The sequence below is a fragment of the Lagopus leucura genome, unplaced genomic scaffold (assembly GCF_019238085.1).
Source record: "Lagopus leucura isolate 7727_CA_CO unplaced genomic scaffold, USGS_WTPT01 Super-Scaffold_100021, whole genome shotgun sequence".
Classification (NCBI taxonomy): domain Eukaryota; kingdom Metazoa; phylum Chordata; class Aves; order Galliformes; family Phasianidae; genus Lagopus; species Lagopus leucura.
Window position 1 is genome coordinate 4,340,907 of NW_024962274.1, and position 18,465 is coordinate 4,359,371.

General features: G+C 36.3%; 1 protein-coding gene across 1 annotated transcript in view; it reads left to right on the forward strand.

The window, feature by feature from the left end:
- PLOD2 (procollagen-lysine,2-oxoglutarate 5-dioxygenase 2) overlaps positions 1-18,465 on the forward strand; it is a 47,599-nt gene that overhangs the window by 24,915 nt on the left and 4,219 nt on the right. The window contains 11 exon segments of the mRNA XM_042878450.1: positions 369-432; positions 1,157-1,254; positions 2,645-2,746; positions 6,263-6,388; positions 8,099-8,220; positions 12,820-12,924; positions 13,719-13,844; positions 14,964-15,105; positions 16,297-16,359; positions 17,695-17,808; positions 18,184-18,249. Of these exon segments, the coding sequence (XP_042734384.1) occupies positions 369-432; positions 1,157-1,254; positions 2,645-2,746; positions 6,263-6,388; positions 8,099-8,220; positions 12,820-12,924; positions 13,719-13,844; positions 14,964-15,105; positions 16,297-16,359; positions 17,695-17,808; positions 18,184-18,249 (1,128 nt within the window).

Here is an 18,465-nt window from a genome sequence, read left to right on the forward strand (position 1 = left end):
AGTGAAATGCAGTGATTTTGATTTAAGAACTGCTAGTGTGCTTTGTTGGTGTTCCGAGAACTGTCAGTATTTCTAAGATAAGATATAGATTTTCTTTATCATATCCTCCTAAATTGCAGTTTCTTTGAAGAGTTATGGAATTTATTCTACAAATTTAGATGAGGCTTTTGCATATGTAAAACTAATTGCTATACAACTGCACAAGTCAGGAATCTAGGAAAAACTTAACAGTGTAAAACTAAGAATTCCATTTGAGAATTGAGTGTCGGGTAGCTTGGCCTGTTTAATTTACTGTTGCTTCTTATAGGATTTCAGCAAAAGCTTTGGCTTTTTAGAATACCTCAATATCTTTGCTACTTTTATTTCAGGAAAGCCTGAACATTACTTTGGACCACAAGTGTGCTATTTTCCAGACTTTAAATGGAGCTGTTGGTAAGCATATGCTTTGTATGTTGTGTTTCATTAACCATGTTATTAAAACTGTAATTGCAAAGCCATCGATACAGTTCCTTAAACATACGCTCTTCTGTTGTGATGAAATATTTGGGTGGGTAAACCAGATTTCCAGTTCAGCCACAGGCTGAAGTTTGATTTTAAAATAGCAAAAATAATTTTAAATAAATGAAGTTATCAATATTTCTGAAATTAGGAACCAAATTTCTATCAGCCTTTTACAAACTTAATTACCATCTTCACTCCTGTAATTAAAATTGCATTTTGGTTGTTATGTGTAATAGTTTGTGAAATAATGACTAATTTCCTTTCTTAAATTGTCTTGAATTAAAATTGGAAGCTACATTTCTACAAGCTTCCTTCCTTACCTTTAACCTGCAATTATGTAACAACTTTGAATTCAGATCATATCTAAAGTAACATTTATTTATAAATTCCTTTGTTCAAGAGTAAGTTTTTAAGCAGATTTTATTCAAATTTTAAAGGCTGCTGCTGGCAAACTCTGAAGTTTAATGTAACATGCAATTCTTGGTATAAAGCATTTAGAATTGAGGGTCTGTTTAAAAACCAAAAAAAGCTTCCATATAAATACCTTTGACAATGACAACAACAATAGGATGTACAGTACCAGCAAGAACTCAGAGAACTCTGAAATTTTATCTTTTTATAAACCTGTTTTGGCATGATCCTTGTTAATTTGCAGATGAAGTTCATCTGAATTTTGAAGAAGGGAAAGTAAGAGCAAGGAATTCTGTGTATGAAACATTACCGATTACTGTTCTCGGAAACGGTCCAACTAAAGTGAGTGGCATTTTTCTCTTGATTTTGTGCAAAGACAGCAATTTTAGCTCAGGCAAAAACAATGGAATAGTCTGAAATAGTTATGACCCCTACTAACTTCTAATTAATATTAATAAAAATTGCATGGGTAAACAAGCCGTTCTAGCAGCTTTCTACATCATTATTTTGTTGTCACAGTAACTTGATAGCACTGCTGAAACAACTCACTCCACTCCCAAATTCACGATAGCAAGAGATATTAGAAGTGAATAACTTGATGTTAATTTGTTCATTACCAGAAAACAATTTTTAAAGCTAGTGAAGAATCATAGAACTGTAGAATCCTTAGAGTAGAAAGGGACCTCAGAAGGCCATTAGGTCCAACTCCTCTGCAATGAACAGGGATACCACAGCTGCTCAGGTTGCCCAGGGTCTGATCCAGCCTTGCTTTGAAAGTCTCCAGGGATGGGAAATCAATCACATCTCTAGGCAAACTGTTCTAGTGCCTCACCACCCTCACTATAATTGACTTTTCCCTTACATCCTACCCAAATTTACCCTCCCTGATCTTGAAGCCATTTCCCCTTGTTCTTTTGCCACAGACTGTGCTAAAGAGTCTTACAGAATCACAGAATGGCCCAGGTTGGAAGGGACCTCAAGGATCAAGAATCTCCAACCCCCCTGCCACAGGCAGGGCAACCAACGTCCCCATTTAATACTAGACCAGGCTGCCCAGGGCCCCATCCAGCCTGGCTTTGAACACCTCCAGGGACGGGGCATCCACAACCTCTCTGGGCAACATGTTCCAGCACCTTACCACTCTCATAGTAAAGAACTTCCAGGAGGACAGGGCAGCCCAGGCAGTCCATCCTGTACACATTTTGTTCAGCGCCAATTCTGAAAGCATTAAGAAGGTAGATGCTGCTTTAGAAGCCAGCCAGTAGAATGTGTTTTCAGTCGTGGCATAGTATGCCGTTATGCATCATGAAAATATGTCTTTTACAATTTCTACGTGCTTTTCATGTGGTTGGTCTCTGCATTTTGTTTAAAGTGTTGATTTTAAGATTTAGGAGAATTAACTAGAATCATCTTTTGGCATGAAAACATGCACAGCAGCTTTTGAGAGCTGGATCTGTAGTTTGTTTCTTGTAAGTCTTGCATGCATTTAGTTGGTAGTTTGTCTGCTTACAGTTTTTTTTTTTTAACATAGAAATTAAAAGGATATCACCTCTGGCTTGTAAATAATAAGAAAGAAATAGGTATTTTTATGTTACTTTCTTTTTAAGATAAAAATACAGTCATTTGCCTTTAGATTTAAGGCATTAAATTATTAAGCCTGAGTTCTATAAAGAGTAAAAATCACCAGCTGTATGCACATCTCATTAACCTGAATTGTTTCATTTGTTACCAGATTTACTTGAATTACTTGGGAAACTATATCCCCAATGCTTGGACACGGGAAACTGGATGCACTATTTGTGATTTAGACATGCTGGATCTGTCAACAGTAACGGTAAGAAAACTTGTGAAACAAGAGCAAAACCATTGTGAAAGCATTTGATAGGTATGTAGTGATTTCTGATTCAAAAAGGCTTTGGTATGCACTCTTATGTTTAATAGGCACCTGAGGATATTTTGTCTCGTATATGAAACTATAAGGAAGGAAGTTTAATTTACTGAAAATGCCAATACTTGTGGAAATAATTTCATGCATGCATTTTAATATAGGTTTCCCCAATATTACTGAAACTAACCCCTTCCCCAAAAGCCATCAGATCCTCTGTTCACTGTATTTCATTTCTTGTCTGTAGTGAAGACATGAATGAGGACAGAGCTTAGAGGGTCATGAGGGTTTAGGATAGCACAAAAGAAGTGATGGTTTGTTTGGCACTGAAAGTAGTGTGACAATTTCTGGACAATAAGAAGCTTGTAGAATGGGATATAAATTCAAGAAGTTATTGCAGGAATTGTAATCACTTTCACATCCTTTTAACATACATATATATTTACACATACATCTTTAATTTGAAAGTAGAACATTCTTCTGATGTTCTGCTGAAAGTTTTGCACTCTCAGCTATATGTTAAAGTTTACCTGAGGAAAAAAAGTTAAGTTTTGTCTGAGGGTGTTGCCGAAGGGGTAGTTTAAACTTAAAGCCATTAATGGAGAGTACCTTGCAATGATTGACTGGATAGCTTTTTGTATAGTTTAAGTACATCTACTTGGAATGGATCTTCCTTACTGTAGCTCATTCTTTGGACATCATACCTCACTCACTCTGCCAGCAGAAATAGTGAGACTTTTCCTTGGCTTCTGTGGAAGTGTTTACCTCTGGCATTTCTTAGTACAAGCAGTATTTCATTTTCTGAATGCGCTTTCTGTTCTGGCCTGGCTGGTTGCTACTTAACAAGAAATCTTTAGAATAAAAAGCAATCATATAATCACAGACTGTTTGGGGTTGGAAGGGACCTTAAAGATCATCCAGTTTTAAGCTCCCTGCTGTGGGCAGGTTTGCCACCCACTAGATCAGGCTGCCGAGAGCCCCATCTAACTGGCACTGGGGTTGCTTTATTTGATTTTATGTATTGGTGCGCTCATATCTCCTGAAGACTTTTTCATTGTTGCTCTTTTCACAAGAAAGTCAGGATCAGTTTTGTTGATGCCAAGTTGTTATGAGCTTTGAGTTCCTTCAGATGAATTCCGACATATGTTCTTGACTTGATGAACTTAGCTGCTGCTGTTCAAACATCTTGGGCTGAGTCTGACATGCAGACCTTGATTTGACATCAGAGGAAGATGCAATGGCCAGACACTTGGTTTTCAGCCCATCACATGAGTTTAGTAACGTTATTTTCTGAGGTTTATGCAAGGTGGAGGGGATAGAAGCATCATCTTGGGCCCTGCTGGTTGAGCAGTAGCATCCAAGGTGCTCCCTGGGGACAGTTTGAGTAGTAATACAGTTCTAATAGCCTAAATTAAACTGAACAACAAATTTAATGTTCCTTTGGTTAATGCTTAAATCCTGAGGCTTTTTACTAGTGTAGAAAATTTTGCATGTGAGCAGCAAGGATGACTTCACTGCTCCTTGTGTTGCACTGGCAGCTCCTGGACTCTTTTGCAGTATGGCTTCAGAGTGCTGCCCTGTGTTTCTTCAAAAATTATCACACACTTTCTTACTGCTAGTGAAAAAATAAGCTTTAAAATGTGGAACGTATGTCCTTTAGTAAAAGAGTGAAAATCTGTTAGGGAAAATGCAGTATCACCTAGAGCAGCCTGAGTGCTCCTGAAGTGTTTTTCCCAGGGCATAACTGGGAAGAAGCAAAGTTCAGACTTGATAAATTCACATACTGGGGATTAAACTTGTTCATTCAGACATAGATTCAGATAGTGCAGTCACACCTCCTTATAAGTATGGGGAACGATGCTCAAGATCAATTAACTCTGCTTTATGGAGATATAATGGCAGTGCAATTTGCAGGAATGTCAAACTCTAGTCCTTTAAACCTGCTTTTGTTACACTCTTGACTTTTAGTGTAGACATTGGAGCCAATCAGTTCATGCTCCTGTATTTTGGAGGATTATTAGTAATTCGTGCTTGTCCCTATAATCTTTGCAGATCCAAATGTAATCTGCTTCTCTTTCCTCAGGAAAACATAGTGAAATGGCTTTGAATTAGAAAAATATGCAGAATAAATTGTGATAGCAGCACTGTTATTGTTTCACACATTTGTTCAGCACATTCGTTCAGTAAACCCAGTGGCACAGGCTGCTTTCCCCATCACTTGTGATCAGTGCTATCAGTATCAGTCCAACTCCAGTCACAACAGGGTAGTCTCCACGCAATGCTGCGGCTGCTGCTTTCAGGACGTGTGGGTGCGCATACCTTCATCAGCTGTTCTGAAGTTGTTGGGCTGTCTGTGTGACTGTCTGCTGGGTTTGCAGATGAAGTCATAAATAAGAGGCATTCTGGGTAAGCACTTGGTGTTGTAATGTTTCCTAGCACACTTGCCAATTTGTTTCTGGACTTCCAGTGCAGACGGTGATACTGTGAAAACTCAACATGCTCTGATTGTTTATCCAGATGCTTTTCAAGCAAGTATGGGCTTGCTCAAGGAAAACTAACTTGCAGTCTTCTATAGGCGTATAAGGTTTCTCTCAGAGCCTCTGGCAGGCTTAGATATTTGTATGGACTGTCTACTTTGGAAGGGGAAAGAAGTTCTGTTGAGTCACTGCATTTGTGTAGGTTTAAAGATCTTTGAATGTTGAATTTCTTTGTCTCAAATAATGCAATGTATTTTAGGAACACACGAGTTCTGTCTAGTTTATTTTAGCAGCCATGATCTCTGCATCAAACACATGCAAAACAGGAATTTTAAAAGGTGTGAATTGATATGAGATGGTGGCTTCCTTGGGTGTAAGGGGAGATGCTCTGGTTAGAGTTTATGACAGCTCTTAATAAAATCAATAAGCAGGGAAGTAATGCAGAACTCGTTTATGATAGCTATGGGGTATAGTGCATATGAAAGGATGTGCAAGGCTTTTGCAGTCTTTGTCTTAATGACTGAAATATTTTGATAATTCTTTATCATTTAATTACTTTTAAAAAAATAGTTCCCCATACTTTCCTGTAAATCTCTCATGTATATACAAATTATTCAAAAACAAAACAAAACACCACAATTTTTGCTATGCATTTCTTGTATTTAGTTCTGTACTTTTTGCTGTTAAAACATATTTAATAGAGAGAAATTACAAATCTTTTTACATTAGTTTTGGACTTTGATTTCTCAGTTTCTGTTATTGGAATTCAAAAAGTTTTCCAGTGATACTGAATCCATTATCTTTGCTTTGTCAGATAATTCACAAAAACATGGGTAGCAGCACATCAGAGCTAGTTGGCTTAGACCATTTCAAAACTGTGCAGTCAAGTTTATTACAGCATGACATTAGTTGCTTTTTAATAAAACTAGTCTTAGAAACAAGGCAAGTCAAGTTACTGGTTGTGTCAAAATATCATTTTTTTTTTTAGGAATATCCCAGGGTAAAAATTGGTGTTTTCATTGAACAACCCACTCCTTTCCTACCTAAATTTTTAGACAGACTGTTGACTCTGGATTACCCTAAGGAGGCTCTCAGTGTCTTCATTCATAATAATGTAAGTATAATGTTACTATTCTGAAAAGCTTCATTTCATAGAAGTCATGGTATGAATTAAAATGCAGGTGAAAAGTATGTAGATTTTCTGTATACATATTTCTTAACTGCATAGGAGGAGGTAATGTTTCATAATTTATTTTACAGAAGTGGAAAAAATACAGTAGTGAAATGAAGTTCAGTCAGTGCTTGCTGAAATCTACTGAAACAAACTACTTAGAAATTTAATTTTAAGCTGTATGCTTCTGAGAGAAGTACTAATTGGTGTAATAACAATAGTTGTCACTGGATTTGCTTTTCATTTTATTGTTGATATCCCATTTATGTTTCTTTTGATGCTGTTGCTGGGTGCCAGGGGAAAGACCATTGTGGACAGATAGATCTTGAATGGCAGTATAGATTAGTTGCTTTCTGAAATAGATTTAATGGTTTCTGCTAATTATCTAATGATCTGGTAATACTAATACTTTACTAGTGACATGCATCAGTATTACTATTTGCATGAGTGAGGCGACATGTATGTGCAAGTCTCATGGACAAACAGCGTTGCAAGATGAATGTCAGGAAAAAATTAGAATTTTGTTTTTTTGATTGGGCAGACATCACTGTTAACATAGCACAGCAGTCCTGAGTAACAGAGCAGAGCAGAAGCAGAGCTGAGTTTTAAAGTTCTCAATGCCTTTTGGAAAGGAGTTCTTAAAGACATAAATATGATCTGCAGATAGGAATTGTAGACTAGGCTAGGGTTCATTGCTTCAGCCATAAGTTGAAAGATGTTCAGAATGAATTTAAGACTGAACAGCTTTTCAATTATAGGCAGGATAAAACCATCACCTTTAGTTACTGTGAAGTTATCTGTTATAGCAAAGCCTAACAATGAGGACAGTGGTCTGGAAGGATTGTATACAACTGAGATCCCTTACATTAGGGGTAGGGTAATGAGAAATTAAAGAGACAACCACTGGGACTACTTTTCTGAGAGGATGAATGTGCAGCATTTTTAGTTGATTGAAAAAATAAGATTTGGTTTTATCATGTTAGAGCAAGATAATAGACGAATACCCCTGAACTCTAATCTCAACCTCTTCTGCCACCATCACTGCTTCTAGAAATGATACCACCAAGCTGTTTTGCCTACTTTGTTAGCCAAGGCTGATGACATTCTAAATTTCCTTATTGCAAGCACTCTTGAGTGTGGTTTCATTCCCAGCCACCTTGGTAGCAGCGAATGATTTCTTCCAACTGGCTGCTCTCTTCTTAGGGAGAACGGAGTAGGAGTTGTGGTCTGGAGATGGGGCACGTGGTGCACAGCTGTCCTTCTCTGGCTGGGCACCACAAGTGGCAACTCCCCTCTCTCTAAAGCCCTTCTGGTGTGACATAAAAATCCCTCTGTGCCAGTGAGGTTGAGGATGGAGTTTGATGTTTGTAAAACAAGTATTGTGATAAAATGCTGCATACACAGTTTGTGAATTGCATCACTGGTTTGGATGTACAGGTTTGATTCATACTGCTGATGTGTTGGCTTTTCTTGCTAAAACTTTGGACTGAACCACTTGATTTTTTTGATGATAGCTGTACTGGATTATCTTCAAATACTGCTTGCCATCTGTTTGCTTAGGATAGAATACAATTTGTTCTTGGACACTGTGTTTATGATTTCACAGCAATTTGTACCTTTCATTCACTATAAACAATGTTAACATGATTACAGGAGGTTTACCATGAAAAGCACATCAAGAAATTCTGGGAAAAAGCCAAGAACATTATCAGAAATATAAAAATTGTTGGACCTGAAGAAAATCTGAGTCAAGCAGAAGCCCGGAACATGGGAATGTAATTTCTGATTTTTAAATCCTTTATAATGGTGCATCCACTAACACTTTTTTTTTTCTTTAATGTATATTACTTTGCACATTAAATACTAACGGTCTCACATCTTAAAGTACAGAAGTGAAAGGTTTTGTCTAGAACAAGCCCTGGATATATAATATTTACTATTGAGTATTTTATGGCTTCTGTTTAATAGAAAAGCTATTGGTTACTTGTAGGAAAATGTCTCCTTGTTGGACTACTCTATTTCAGTAGTCTACAGCCCTGACTTCTGATGAAGGCACAGACAAGAACAGACTGAAGAAATAACTGATGACTCTTTATTTTTACATTATGCTCAGCATAAACATGAATATATATTAAAATATCTGACATTTTTTGTTATATTCAGAGTTTAAGAGTATAGCATGGCATCAGTTGAGAGAAGGGACTTGTCTTGATGTTCTTGGAATTTTGTTTGTACAAGGTTTTGTTGCTCAAAGCCACTGGGAAACTGAAATTTGGCTGGGCTCCAGGCTGGCCTCTCCCATAGCCTTTCTAGGAAATATTATCCATGCCCACAGTGGCAGAAGCAGCCATTCACATAATAAAAAAGCATTATTTTTAGTAAACTCTAAGCAGTTAGCTACACCATTCACAAATTGTTTAAACTAGAAATAAGTGTAATATGTATGAGATGAGATCATCCCAAAATTATTCATTTAGAAAGCTAAGTATGATCTTATATGTGAACAATGTACATGTCACCAACAGTTGCTCGTTTCCTTTTGGCTGGGATAGGACAAAATCAGGTTATCTGCAACTTCCTTTCACTCTTGCTCTTCTTGGCCAGCCTTCTGATTGTCATCAGCTTCTCTGGAATGATTACTTTTTTCCTCAGAAAATCTAGCTCAAAATTTAGATGTTCATAACAATGACCGTTCCAGTAAAGCAAATTATTAGCCCTCAATTCAGATAGCTTCCAATGCAACCTCTCTTGTTTCTCACTAATATAGCAACAGAAGTTGCTTTGTAACAGAGATTCTTCAAATCTTTTTTAGTGGCTTGATTTGCAGACACTGATATATTTATTTCTCCTGCATCTCTCCACACATTGATAATTTTGTTTTATTTGCTTCACACATGTATTCACTATTTCTCCAAATTAACTGATTTTACTTTATTTCTAGTAGGTTTAGAGTGAATTTGGTATTCTTACTTGCACATTTCACTCTAAAAGGTATTTATCTGGTGCAGCTAACATTTATTTATTTATTTATTTTTAATGCAGCTAACAGTTAATGTAATTCAGTGCCTGGAATTGAAATTAACAAAAGAGAAGTTGGGCATTGAAGGTGCAGTTTGTTTTCAGAATACTTTTGAGTATATAATGTAGCTACTCAGTTTTCTTCTTACATCATTTTTCCCCATTTTGTCTTAGTAAAAACTGGTGATAAGTCATGATGAAGTTCTTAGCGAGTAAGATTTTCACATTTAATATACATGTGAGTAGAATAACTTTTTTTCCCCCCACCCATATCCATGCAGCAAACTTCTTCCTGCTTTTCTCGTTCATTTAATAAGTAATAGCAAGGGATTTACTTTCCAGATGTCTATTAATATGGAAAAGCCCTCTCTTGAGCTTTGGATAGTTGTATACATTTTGGAAAATGCTCCAAATTGCATAACCATCAAAGAGTTGTTACGATTCATCAATATAGACAAACAAGTGCATAGCTTAAACAGGCAGAAACAGAAGGAAGGGGATTAGGGAAAGAAGAAAAATAAAAGAGAATATAAAGAAAAAAGCGTAGTTGCAAATTGAGTTTTTTGTCTTTGCATGTATATTCCTTCAAAATGTTACCTTAGTGGTTAATGCTGGTTGGATTTTGAGATGTACTTTTTCTCTCCTATATGCTTCTTGAAAATTAGAGGACATTACATCAATGTCTCAGAGCTCCCATTTGGTATTGATAAATGATGGCTGGAATAGCCTGTGAGTAGGGCAGATACCTTGGATGTGGTTTAAAGGAAAACTGAGGATTAGATCTCTCAAATGTCAAGCATTGGAGACTTGTATTTTCCTGCTTCTGCTGAGCTGCTTCTTTTGAACTCTTCGGCAGTTTTGGGTTTCAGTCTCAGCATTTTGAACTTCCAGTGTTGCAAAAGAAATACAACTTTCCCACCCGTATCTAATTACAATAGCTTTCAGTTGTAGTAATTGTGGTGATGTTACCTAAGCCTGAAATGCAAAACTAAAGGTTAGTGCTTTATCTGTTCCATGGCTACATTTATTTGTTTGTAGTGATGGTGATAGGAGCTCTGCTGGGAGGAGCAATGGCTGTAGCTGGGATAGTGAGCAGTGCAAAATGAGATCCTAAATGGTAGCAACGTCTGTCCATGTCACCCAGGCACCTTTTCTGTCAAGAGTTCTTTCTGATGGCCTGAATGCTCTCCCGTTGACTCACAGTCCACGTCTGGAGTTGTACTACCAAACTGAGAGGGATGTGAAAATGATAAATTGCTAATTCAAATTGTATCTAAACAGCTACAAATGACTTAATGCTAAAGAAATTGGATAGACGATGCGTTCCCCCTATGAAGAAGTAAGGAGATCTCAGGGGAAGGTATAATGTGCAGAACAGTGATTTTGATCCTTCTTAGATGAAGTCAGAGTTCTGGATGGGCTGGTGTTTGTCAGTAAAGTTAATCATTTTTCTGACTGCAAAATACTGTAAGCTAATCTGCTGAGCTTCAGACTTCCAACAAAATAGCTTCGTGTTCTGTTAAATTTACTAAATCTACTGAATAGCCTCCTTGTCAAAAATAATATATATTTTTGTATTTATACCTATAATATATTTAATATTCTTGTTCATAAAAGTTGAAGTTAGAGCTTTCACACTGATTTGCACTGTAGCTACGTTTCCAGACTATTTACGATAGTAATGCTTTTAATGACTTCTCAGTGGATTTTTGAATTACCAAGTACAACTACTTAGACTGAAACTTTTGATTTAGGGTTTTGTTTGTTTATTTGCTTGTTTTTTAAATTAAGATGTGAGTAAAGAGCAGAAGTTTTGTCAACAGTACGCACATTGAAAGGGATTTTATAAAACTCTGGTTATTTAAAAAAGGGCAGAAGCTGAAGGAAGGACCTTTGAAATAATGTGAACAATGGAACAATTTTTCAGTTTTATTTGCTTACAAGAAAATACAAATATTTTCTGTTTGTTTGTTCTCATTGTTGATAATTAAAAACATCAATTCTATTCATATATTTGTATCAGCAGATGGTACTGCAGCTTTTGGAAAGGTTTGTCAGTGTTGTGGCTGAAACTCTGGACCAGCGCAGAGCTGTCACTCTCAAATTTAGGTTCCTCATTAGTGGAATGGGGATAAGGATGCTGGATATTTCTGGAATGAATTTAACAACTAATGTCAAGTGCAATATGAATGGCTACTACTAATAATTGTAATTATGCTAATATAAAATACAGGTGAATTGCATTCAGTAGTTGTAAAGCTTTGAATGGAATTTGAAAATGCCATGAAGACTTAATTGTTGGGCTGTGTTATGGCAGGAATAAAACCTGCCAGTTTCAATTGGGACAATTATGTGAGAAAGTGCTGATTAAGGAATTGTGGTCATATAAGCATGTATTCATAAGACAGGAAACTTTCAGCAAATATTAGTTAAGGCAAAGCCAGACACTGAGCAAAGATTTACGCAATGTGTCTGTGCCCAAGCACTGGCTTTCCTAGCAATGAGAACACCACTTCTGTCACTTCAGTATTTTAAAAATTTGATTCAAATCATTATTATATCTTGAGTGACTGAGTTTGAAGAAAAGAGATTGCTGAAATTTGTGGAGTAAAAAAGCCCTACCTTCTACCATAATTTCTGGAAAGCCATAAATCCAAAATCCTTTAAGCATAAGAGCATTTGATTATCAAGAAGTCTTTTGTTTAATAAACCATAGAGGAGATGTACTAAGTGCTGACCTGCTAGGTTAGGCAGTGGAAGAGAATGAAGGAGACACAAACAGGGAGCCGTGCCAGCGGTCACTGACTTGTATGTAGTCTGTCACATCCACCATTTGTCACTACCCCTGAAGTGACAGAGTTCTTTTCTGTTGCAGAAAACCAATCAGAAATGATCAAATCAAAGAGAACTTGAACTAAAATTATGTTTGTAGGCATTTTACAGCATGAAAGTAAAACAATGGGAACACTTAACGCTATGATGGAATTAATGCAAGTTCAGTGAATTATACTGGGGAGAACAGACAAAATCAGTAATTCCATTTGCATGACAGAAAGCTACTGCTTTAGTATGACTTGAGGAGTCATTCCACTTTCTCAAAAGTCTGTTTGATCTACCATTTTGCTGGTGTAGGGAGGCTGAATTCATTCTACTCTGCTGTTGCCTAACAAGTGTACCCTGACAAATGCATAGATGTGTGCTCCATGTATCTTACATTATGTTGTCTTTCTTTGACTGTTGTAGCATATGTATTAAAGGGCTGTTTATGAAATTTACAGCTATGGTATTTGTGCATTTGTCATTTGTGAACCTATTCTGGAAACATGTGAGGTAACCAATTTTTTTTGTCTTTTTAGGGACCTTTGTCGCCAGGATGAAGCATGCGAATACTACTTCAGCATAGATGCAGATGTTGTACTGACAAACCCAAAGACTTTAAAGATACTGATAGAACAGAACAGGTGTAGTATATCTCCTGGTTCTACAGAAATTCTTCGGACTCCTGGGGCCCTTCCAGAGAAAATAAAATCCTGTCTGTTCTTGCAGATTTAGATCCTCTTTGTTTACTTGTGATATTTGATTGCTATGGCCCAACAATTCATTAAGTGTTTTGTTCCTGTCAAGCAGCAATTTCTCATAAGAATTTTAGATGCTTCAAAGTTGCTATGGCAAAAATGGTACGGTCTAAACAGGTTTTATGACATGAGTTAGGGTATCAGTAACTAGTGATTTCAAAGTTATACACACAGTTACAAAAAAAAAACCTACCACCACCAACAAAAACCTTGCAAAATATACCTACTAGTAGATACCCCCTGAAACAAAGAGCTTTTTTATTCTTTGTGTTCTTTTGGACTTCCCTGTTTTGACACTAAATTTTGGGTAGCTAATTTTCAGACTGAAGTAACTTTTGTACCTGCAGTTTCACCATTTTCATTTTAATATTCTTTTCCTTGTCTCTGGCGTTGTGATTCTTTTTATGCTACCATGCTGTGGGGAGTATTTCTTGGCTGACAGAAATACAAGCTGCTTCTGCTTTATAGGAATCATTGCTTCTGTTACGGTGATGTTATTTCTGGGCTGTAGGAGCTTGAATAGTTTTTCTTTTTTTGCAGCTGAAATTCAGAATAGCTGCTCCCAGGTTTGATAGTCACTGGGGTTTGGACTACACTCAACAAGTCAGAAAAGCCGGTGTTTCTTGACATATCTTCATATCACAGTTCATATCTTTTTACTGGATATTCTTACTTCACAGAAAGATAATTGCTCCGCTTGTAACTCGTCATGGGAAGCTTTGGTCCAATTTCTGGGGTGCTTTGAGCCCAGATGGCTACTATGCTCGTTCAGAAGATTACATTGATATTGTCCAAGGGAACAGAGTGTAAGTAACCTTAAGATGATTCTTAAAGTCAAGGGACTGATGTATGGTTATTCAGAACGTTTTCTTACGTTTTCATACAGTCTTGTGTTTTTTCTGAGAAGTCTAAAGTTAGTTGCACTGTTCAACTTCTAGTATTCCATTGAAGCAATATGTTTAACATGACAAGCTATCACTAATGGACATAGTGATGACTGGTACCTATCTGAGTGTTTGGATATTCTACTCTGCAAATGTACAGTGCAGAAAATGGCAAAGCAGAGAAATAGGAAGAAAAGAAAAACTGTACCCCAGGAACTTTAGTCAAAATAAATGATTCTTGTATTCATCAAATCTTTTTGAGGCAATTATTTAATCAGTGCAAAACTGAATGACTGTAATTTCTTTGTTCTTGCGTTGTTTCTTGTATGCTATCTCAGGTATGTTTATATATTCTCTTGACAAACACTTTCATTGCATTTTTAGATTTGTCCTTGCCTAAGCTTTTCTTTCCCATAAATGATATGTTTTCATTGCCTTGAAAGAACAAAAAGATCTGAAGCAGACTGACTGCTTGAAAAGGAATGGATTGTTCTCAACAGCACTGAAGGATGTGTTCATGGCATAGGAGGCTTGGCTCTGGGAGGGAGGGGACGTGTAAAGCACGCATTATAGCAGCACTGCTTTGTTGTTAATATTGGCCCAACTCACATAAATATATGACCTGCGGGTGGTCAGTGGGTGTTTGTGTGAGAAGGTCAAAGCTGCTATGCTTAAGCTCATTAAAAAATCTGTTTTAGAATTATTTTATCCATCTGGCAGTGTAGAATAATATTATAATATAAAAGGCTTTGCCTTAAATCTGGAAACACAAAGTACATTTGTAGTTAAAACTCACTTTAGGGAATTTGACTTTTTTATTTTTTATGACAATACTTTGTAAAAATTGAATTGCTGCCCATGCCTATTTTTGAGATTTGATTTCTTGCTGTCCAGCTGCAGTTTTTCAGATGTCTTGGGAACATTTCAAGTTTGTTGCTTTGAAACTTGCTTTGTCTTGTCAGCAAATACATAGATGCTGAGTTAGTGGAATGGAGAACAAAATAGTTTTTGCAGCTTTAAATTATTTCTTTTCTGTTACAGAGGAGTATGGAATATACCTTATATGGCTAATATATACTTGATTAAGGGCCAAACTCTCAGGTCAGAGATGAAAGAGAAGAACTACTTCATGCGTGATAAGCTGGATCCTGACATGGCTCTCTGCAGGAATGCCAGGGAAATGGTAAGGTGTATCTATAACGACTTGCTTTTTAAATGCACACAGACTACTTTGTGTCTTGCTACACTTGGTTGCTTTGCTTGATTGGTCTTAGATTTTATATTTTACTTCTAATTCAAAGTACTGGCCAATTTTTGTGATGTGAAACCTTTTAAATGTATTTGTTCAAATTGTTGAGTGGAAGTTTTTCTAATGTCGGTACACTGGTTATATAGTGATTTTTATTTAAACTGAAATGTCCTGTTGAGGTTAAAATACCTTCCTAGTTGGAGCAACCTCATGTACAATTTTCAATTTATCATTGCATGTGGAATGTCTTTATTTTGTACACTTTCACAGAATAAAAAACTTCTAGCAGATTAAAATGGAGCATTCTGCAATGTAATGTATAAGCTTTAAAATAATAATGGAAAGTGTTGGTATAAAAAGCCTGAGTGATTTATGAAATGGTAGGAATCTTCTTGGAGTACAGAAGTTACTCCTTAATTCTTCCAGGTTAGATTAAAACTGTACCAGAAATTTGTTACTTTGAGCTGTAAGTAATGAGAGAAAGTTTACCTGTACTGTAAAAATATGAATATGTAAACCCACATTTCTACTGATATTTACACTAGTTTCAGCACAGAAACAAATAAGAGCTAAACCAGACCTATTTCCAGACACTATAACATTGAAAAATAATTTTGCTGAATTGAACAAGAAAAGTTGGCAAGTATTAATTTTTTATTTATTCCCTCATAACAAGGCATGATTTCTTTTGTTTGTACTGATTCCTCAGAATGTTCCCATCCAATTCTCTTGTATTCAAGCCTTCTCAGCGTCAGTTATTGCAAACCTGTGCTTCCCATCTGCTCGTTCAACTAATCTGACTGTGGCTCATCAGAAAACAGCTTTCTCCTTTTTTTTTTTTCTTTTTTTTTTCTTTTTTTTTTTTTCCCCCTCTCAATCTGTGCTGTAAGATGGTTTGGTACGTGCTTGTTTTTGTATTGCAGCAGATAAGAAGGGGCTGGTGGAAACAGCTTTGACATGTACATTGTGAGCTTTGCTTGGAGATGCATGTTGTCTGTAAAGGCGTATCAGCTTTTGTCAGAGGCTGCTATTTCCCTATTGTAACTGTGGAAATCTAGTAGATCTTGGACAAACAGAGAAACTATGTACCAGAAAAACTGATGTGATGATTCTCCTTCATTTTAGACTTTACAAAGGGAAAAAGACTCCCCTTCTTCGGAAACATTCCAAATGCTCAGACCCCCAAAGGTGTTGCTTTATTTTTTGTTTTAAATCATTAGTTCTTATTACATACAGTGTTATTTTGCCACAGGAAGGTCCTTCTCCTCTGTCCTTACTCCTCGCAAAATGTCACTCCATCTTTCTCTTCAGTCTTGTTGGGTTCAAATTAGCACCAGGAACAGTTTCTTTACAACCAGCTCCAAGTGACATAGGCTGCTTATTTCCCTGGGGAGGATTCTCATTGCTAAGGTTAAGGTGTTCTAAAGCTGTGTTCCAGCGGATAAAATTGATTCAGCAGCCCTAGTAAAGCTCAAATGGCAAGCAGGTCAGCCAGGGCCCCTCGGTAAACATAGAGCTTTTGTGCATTCGGTGTCATTTAGACTGTTTTTCCTGAGCCAGACCCTCCTTATTCTTCCTGCTGCAGCTACTTTATGATTTGATTGGTGCCCAAAACAAGGCACGTCTTTAACAATCATTATCATTCTAACAAACTTGACTCTCTTTCAGATAAAAGATAGATTAAAAATAAGAAAATATCCAAGGGAGGATGCCTTATTGCCACAAATCTTGATTGCAAATGCTTCTGAAATAACATTTGAATCTGAAAAGTGGTGAATAAAACAAATGTTCAAGTTCTTAAGAAAAAAAAAAAAAAAAAAAAAAAAAAAACACCAACAAATCACAAAACCACCCTATTTCCTGCTGTCAGTTCTGATCAAATGAGTCTTGTTAGTAGCTTAATAGTTTGATAATGAAACTGTCTTACCACACTTTACATCCTGCATATAATTTTCCAGTATTTGCTAAGGGGAACATACTTCAAAGTGCTCACTTATTTTGCACCCTGATCTGAAAATTCTTATATTCTGTATTTGCCAAAACCTTTTTATTTCAGGCACCAGAAGAATCATGTAGTGAATACTCTGAAATATGTTTCTTGTTCTGCTTTCTATTACTTTTTCTGTTAGCTTGTTTTTTCAGTGTTTAAGCAGAAACTATACTTTTGTTCATCAGTTTGAGAATAGATACTGCCAGTTTGTCTGCTTAGGTTTTCTGGAAAACAAGCAATTGCTTCACTTCTGTTTTCTCTTTTCTTTGTTTTTGCATTATGAAGAATATATGCTTTGGTTTAACTTGCTTAATGAGTATAAACAATGCCTATAAACAAGAAATCATGAACTCTAGTTTGTGACTACTGTGAACCATTTGAAGAGTTAAGACACTCAATGAACAATACTTGTATAATATTTTTGTATGGATGTGATATACTTTATTAAAGAATTGCAGGCATAGAGACTTACAAAACATTGATTTTGCTATGATGGACAGTTTTGCTAATGATGTTTTCTCTGTTTGGTGTAGGGTGTTTTCATGTACATCACGAACAGACATGAATTTGGAAGACTTATCTCCACAGCCAATTATAATACCTCCCACTACAACAATGACCTCTGGCAGATATTTGAGAATCCTGTGGTATGTTCCTTACTACTGATTAGAAAGTTATTAAAAAACAACCGAAAAGCAACCTTATATCATTAACTACTTTGGACTTAGAGACTTTACACGGAAAATATTTAAACAGCGCGCAGCATACATCTACTGCAATAAATGGTGTTCTGCACCACCCATTTAATATCAATTAATCAATTACCGATTACAACAGTAATGAGAAATGGCCCTGATGTAACAGTTTTTTCAATTTAGGTATGATGAGATCCAGTTTTACTATGATAATAAGAAATAGTTTAATTGTTTCTTGTGCTTTCAGTAGGGCACCTGAACAGAATAAAAATGATTTTCTTCTTTCATTTGAATGAATTCTGAATATTTTAAAATCATTCTTTTCAGGACTGGAAGGAAACCTACATAAATCCCAACTATTCAAAGATCTTCACTGATAATATAGTAGAGCAGGTAGGTATCAATTCTCTTTGAAAGAGGCAAGTAGTAGTAGTCTTATTTGTGAGACTGACGTAATAAATTTTCATACAGCAATTGTTTCCATGCTATTGCTATTTTGGTTTGTGGCTGAGCAGTTTAAAGTTTTGGACCTCTAGTGAATTTGTCACTGAAAAAACTGAGATGAGAGAAGTCCAAAAAATAATTGCTATGTTGCTCAGAGTAATGGAA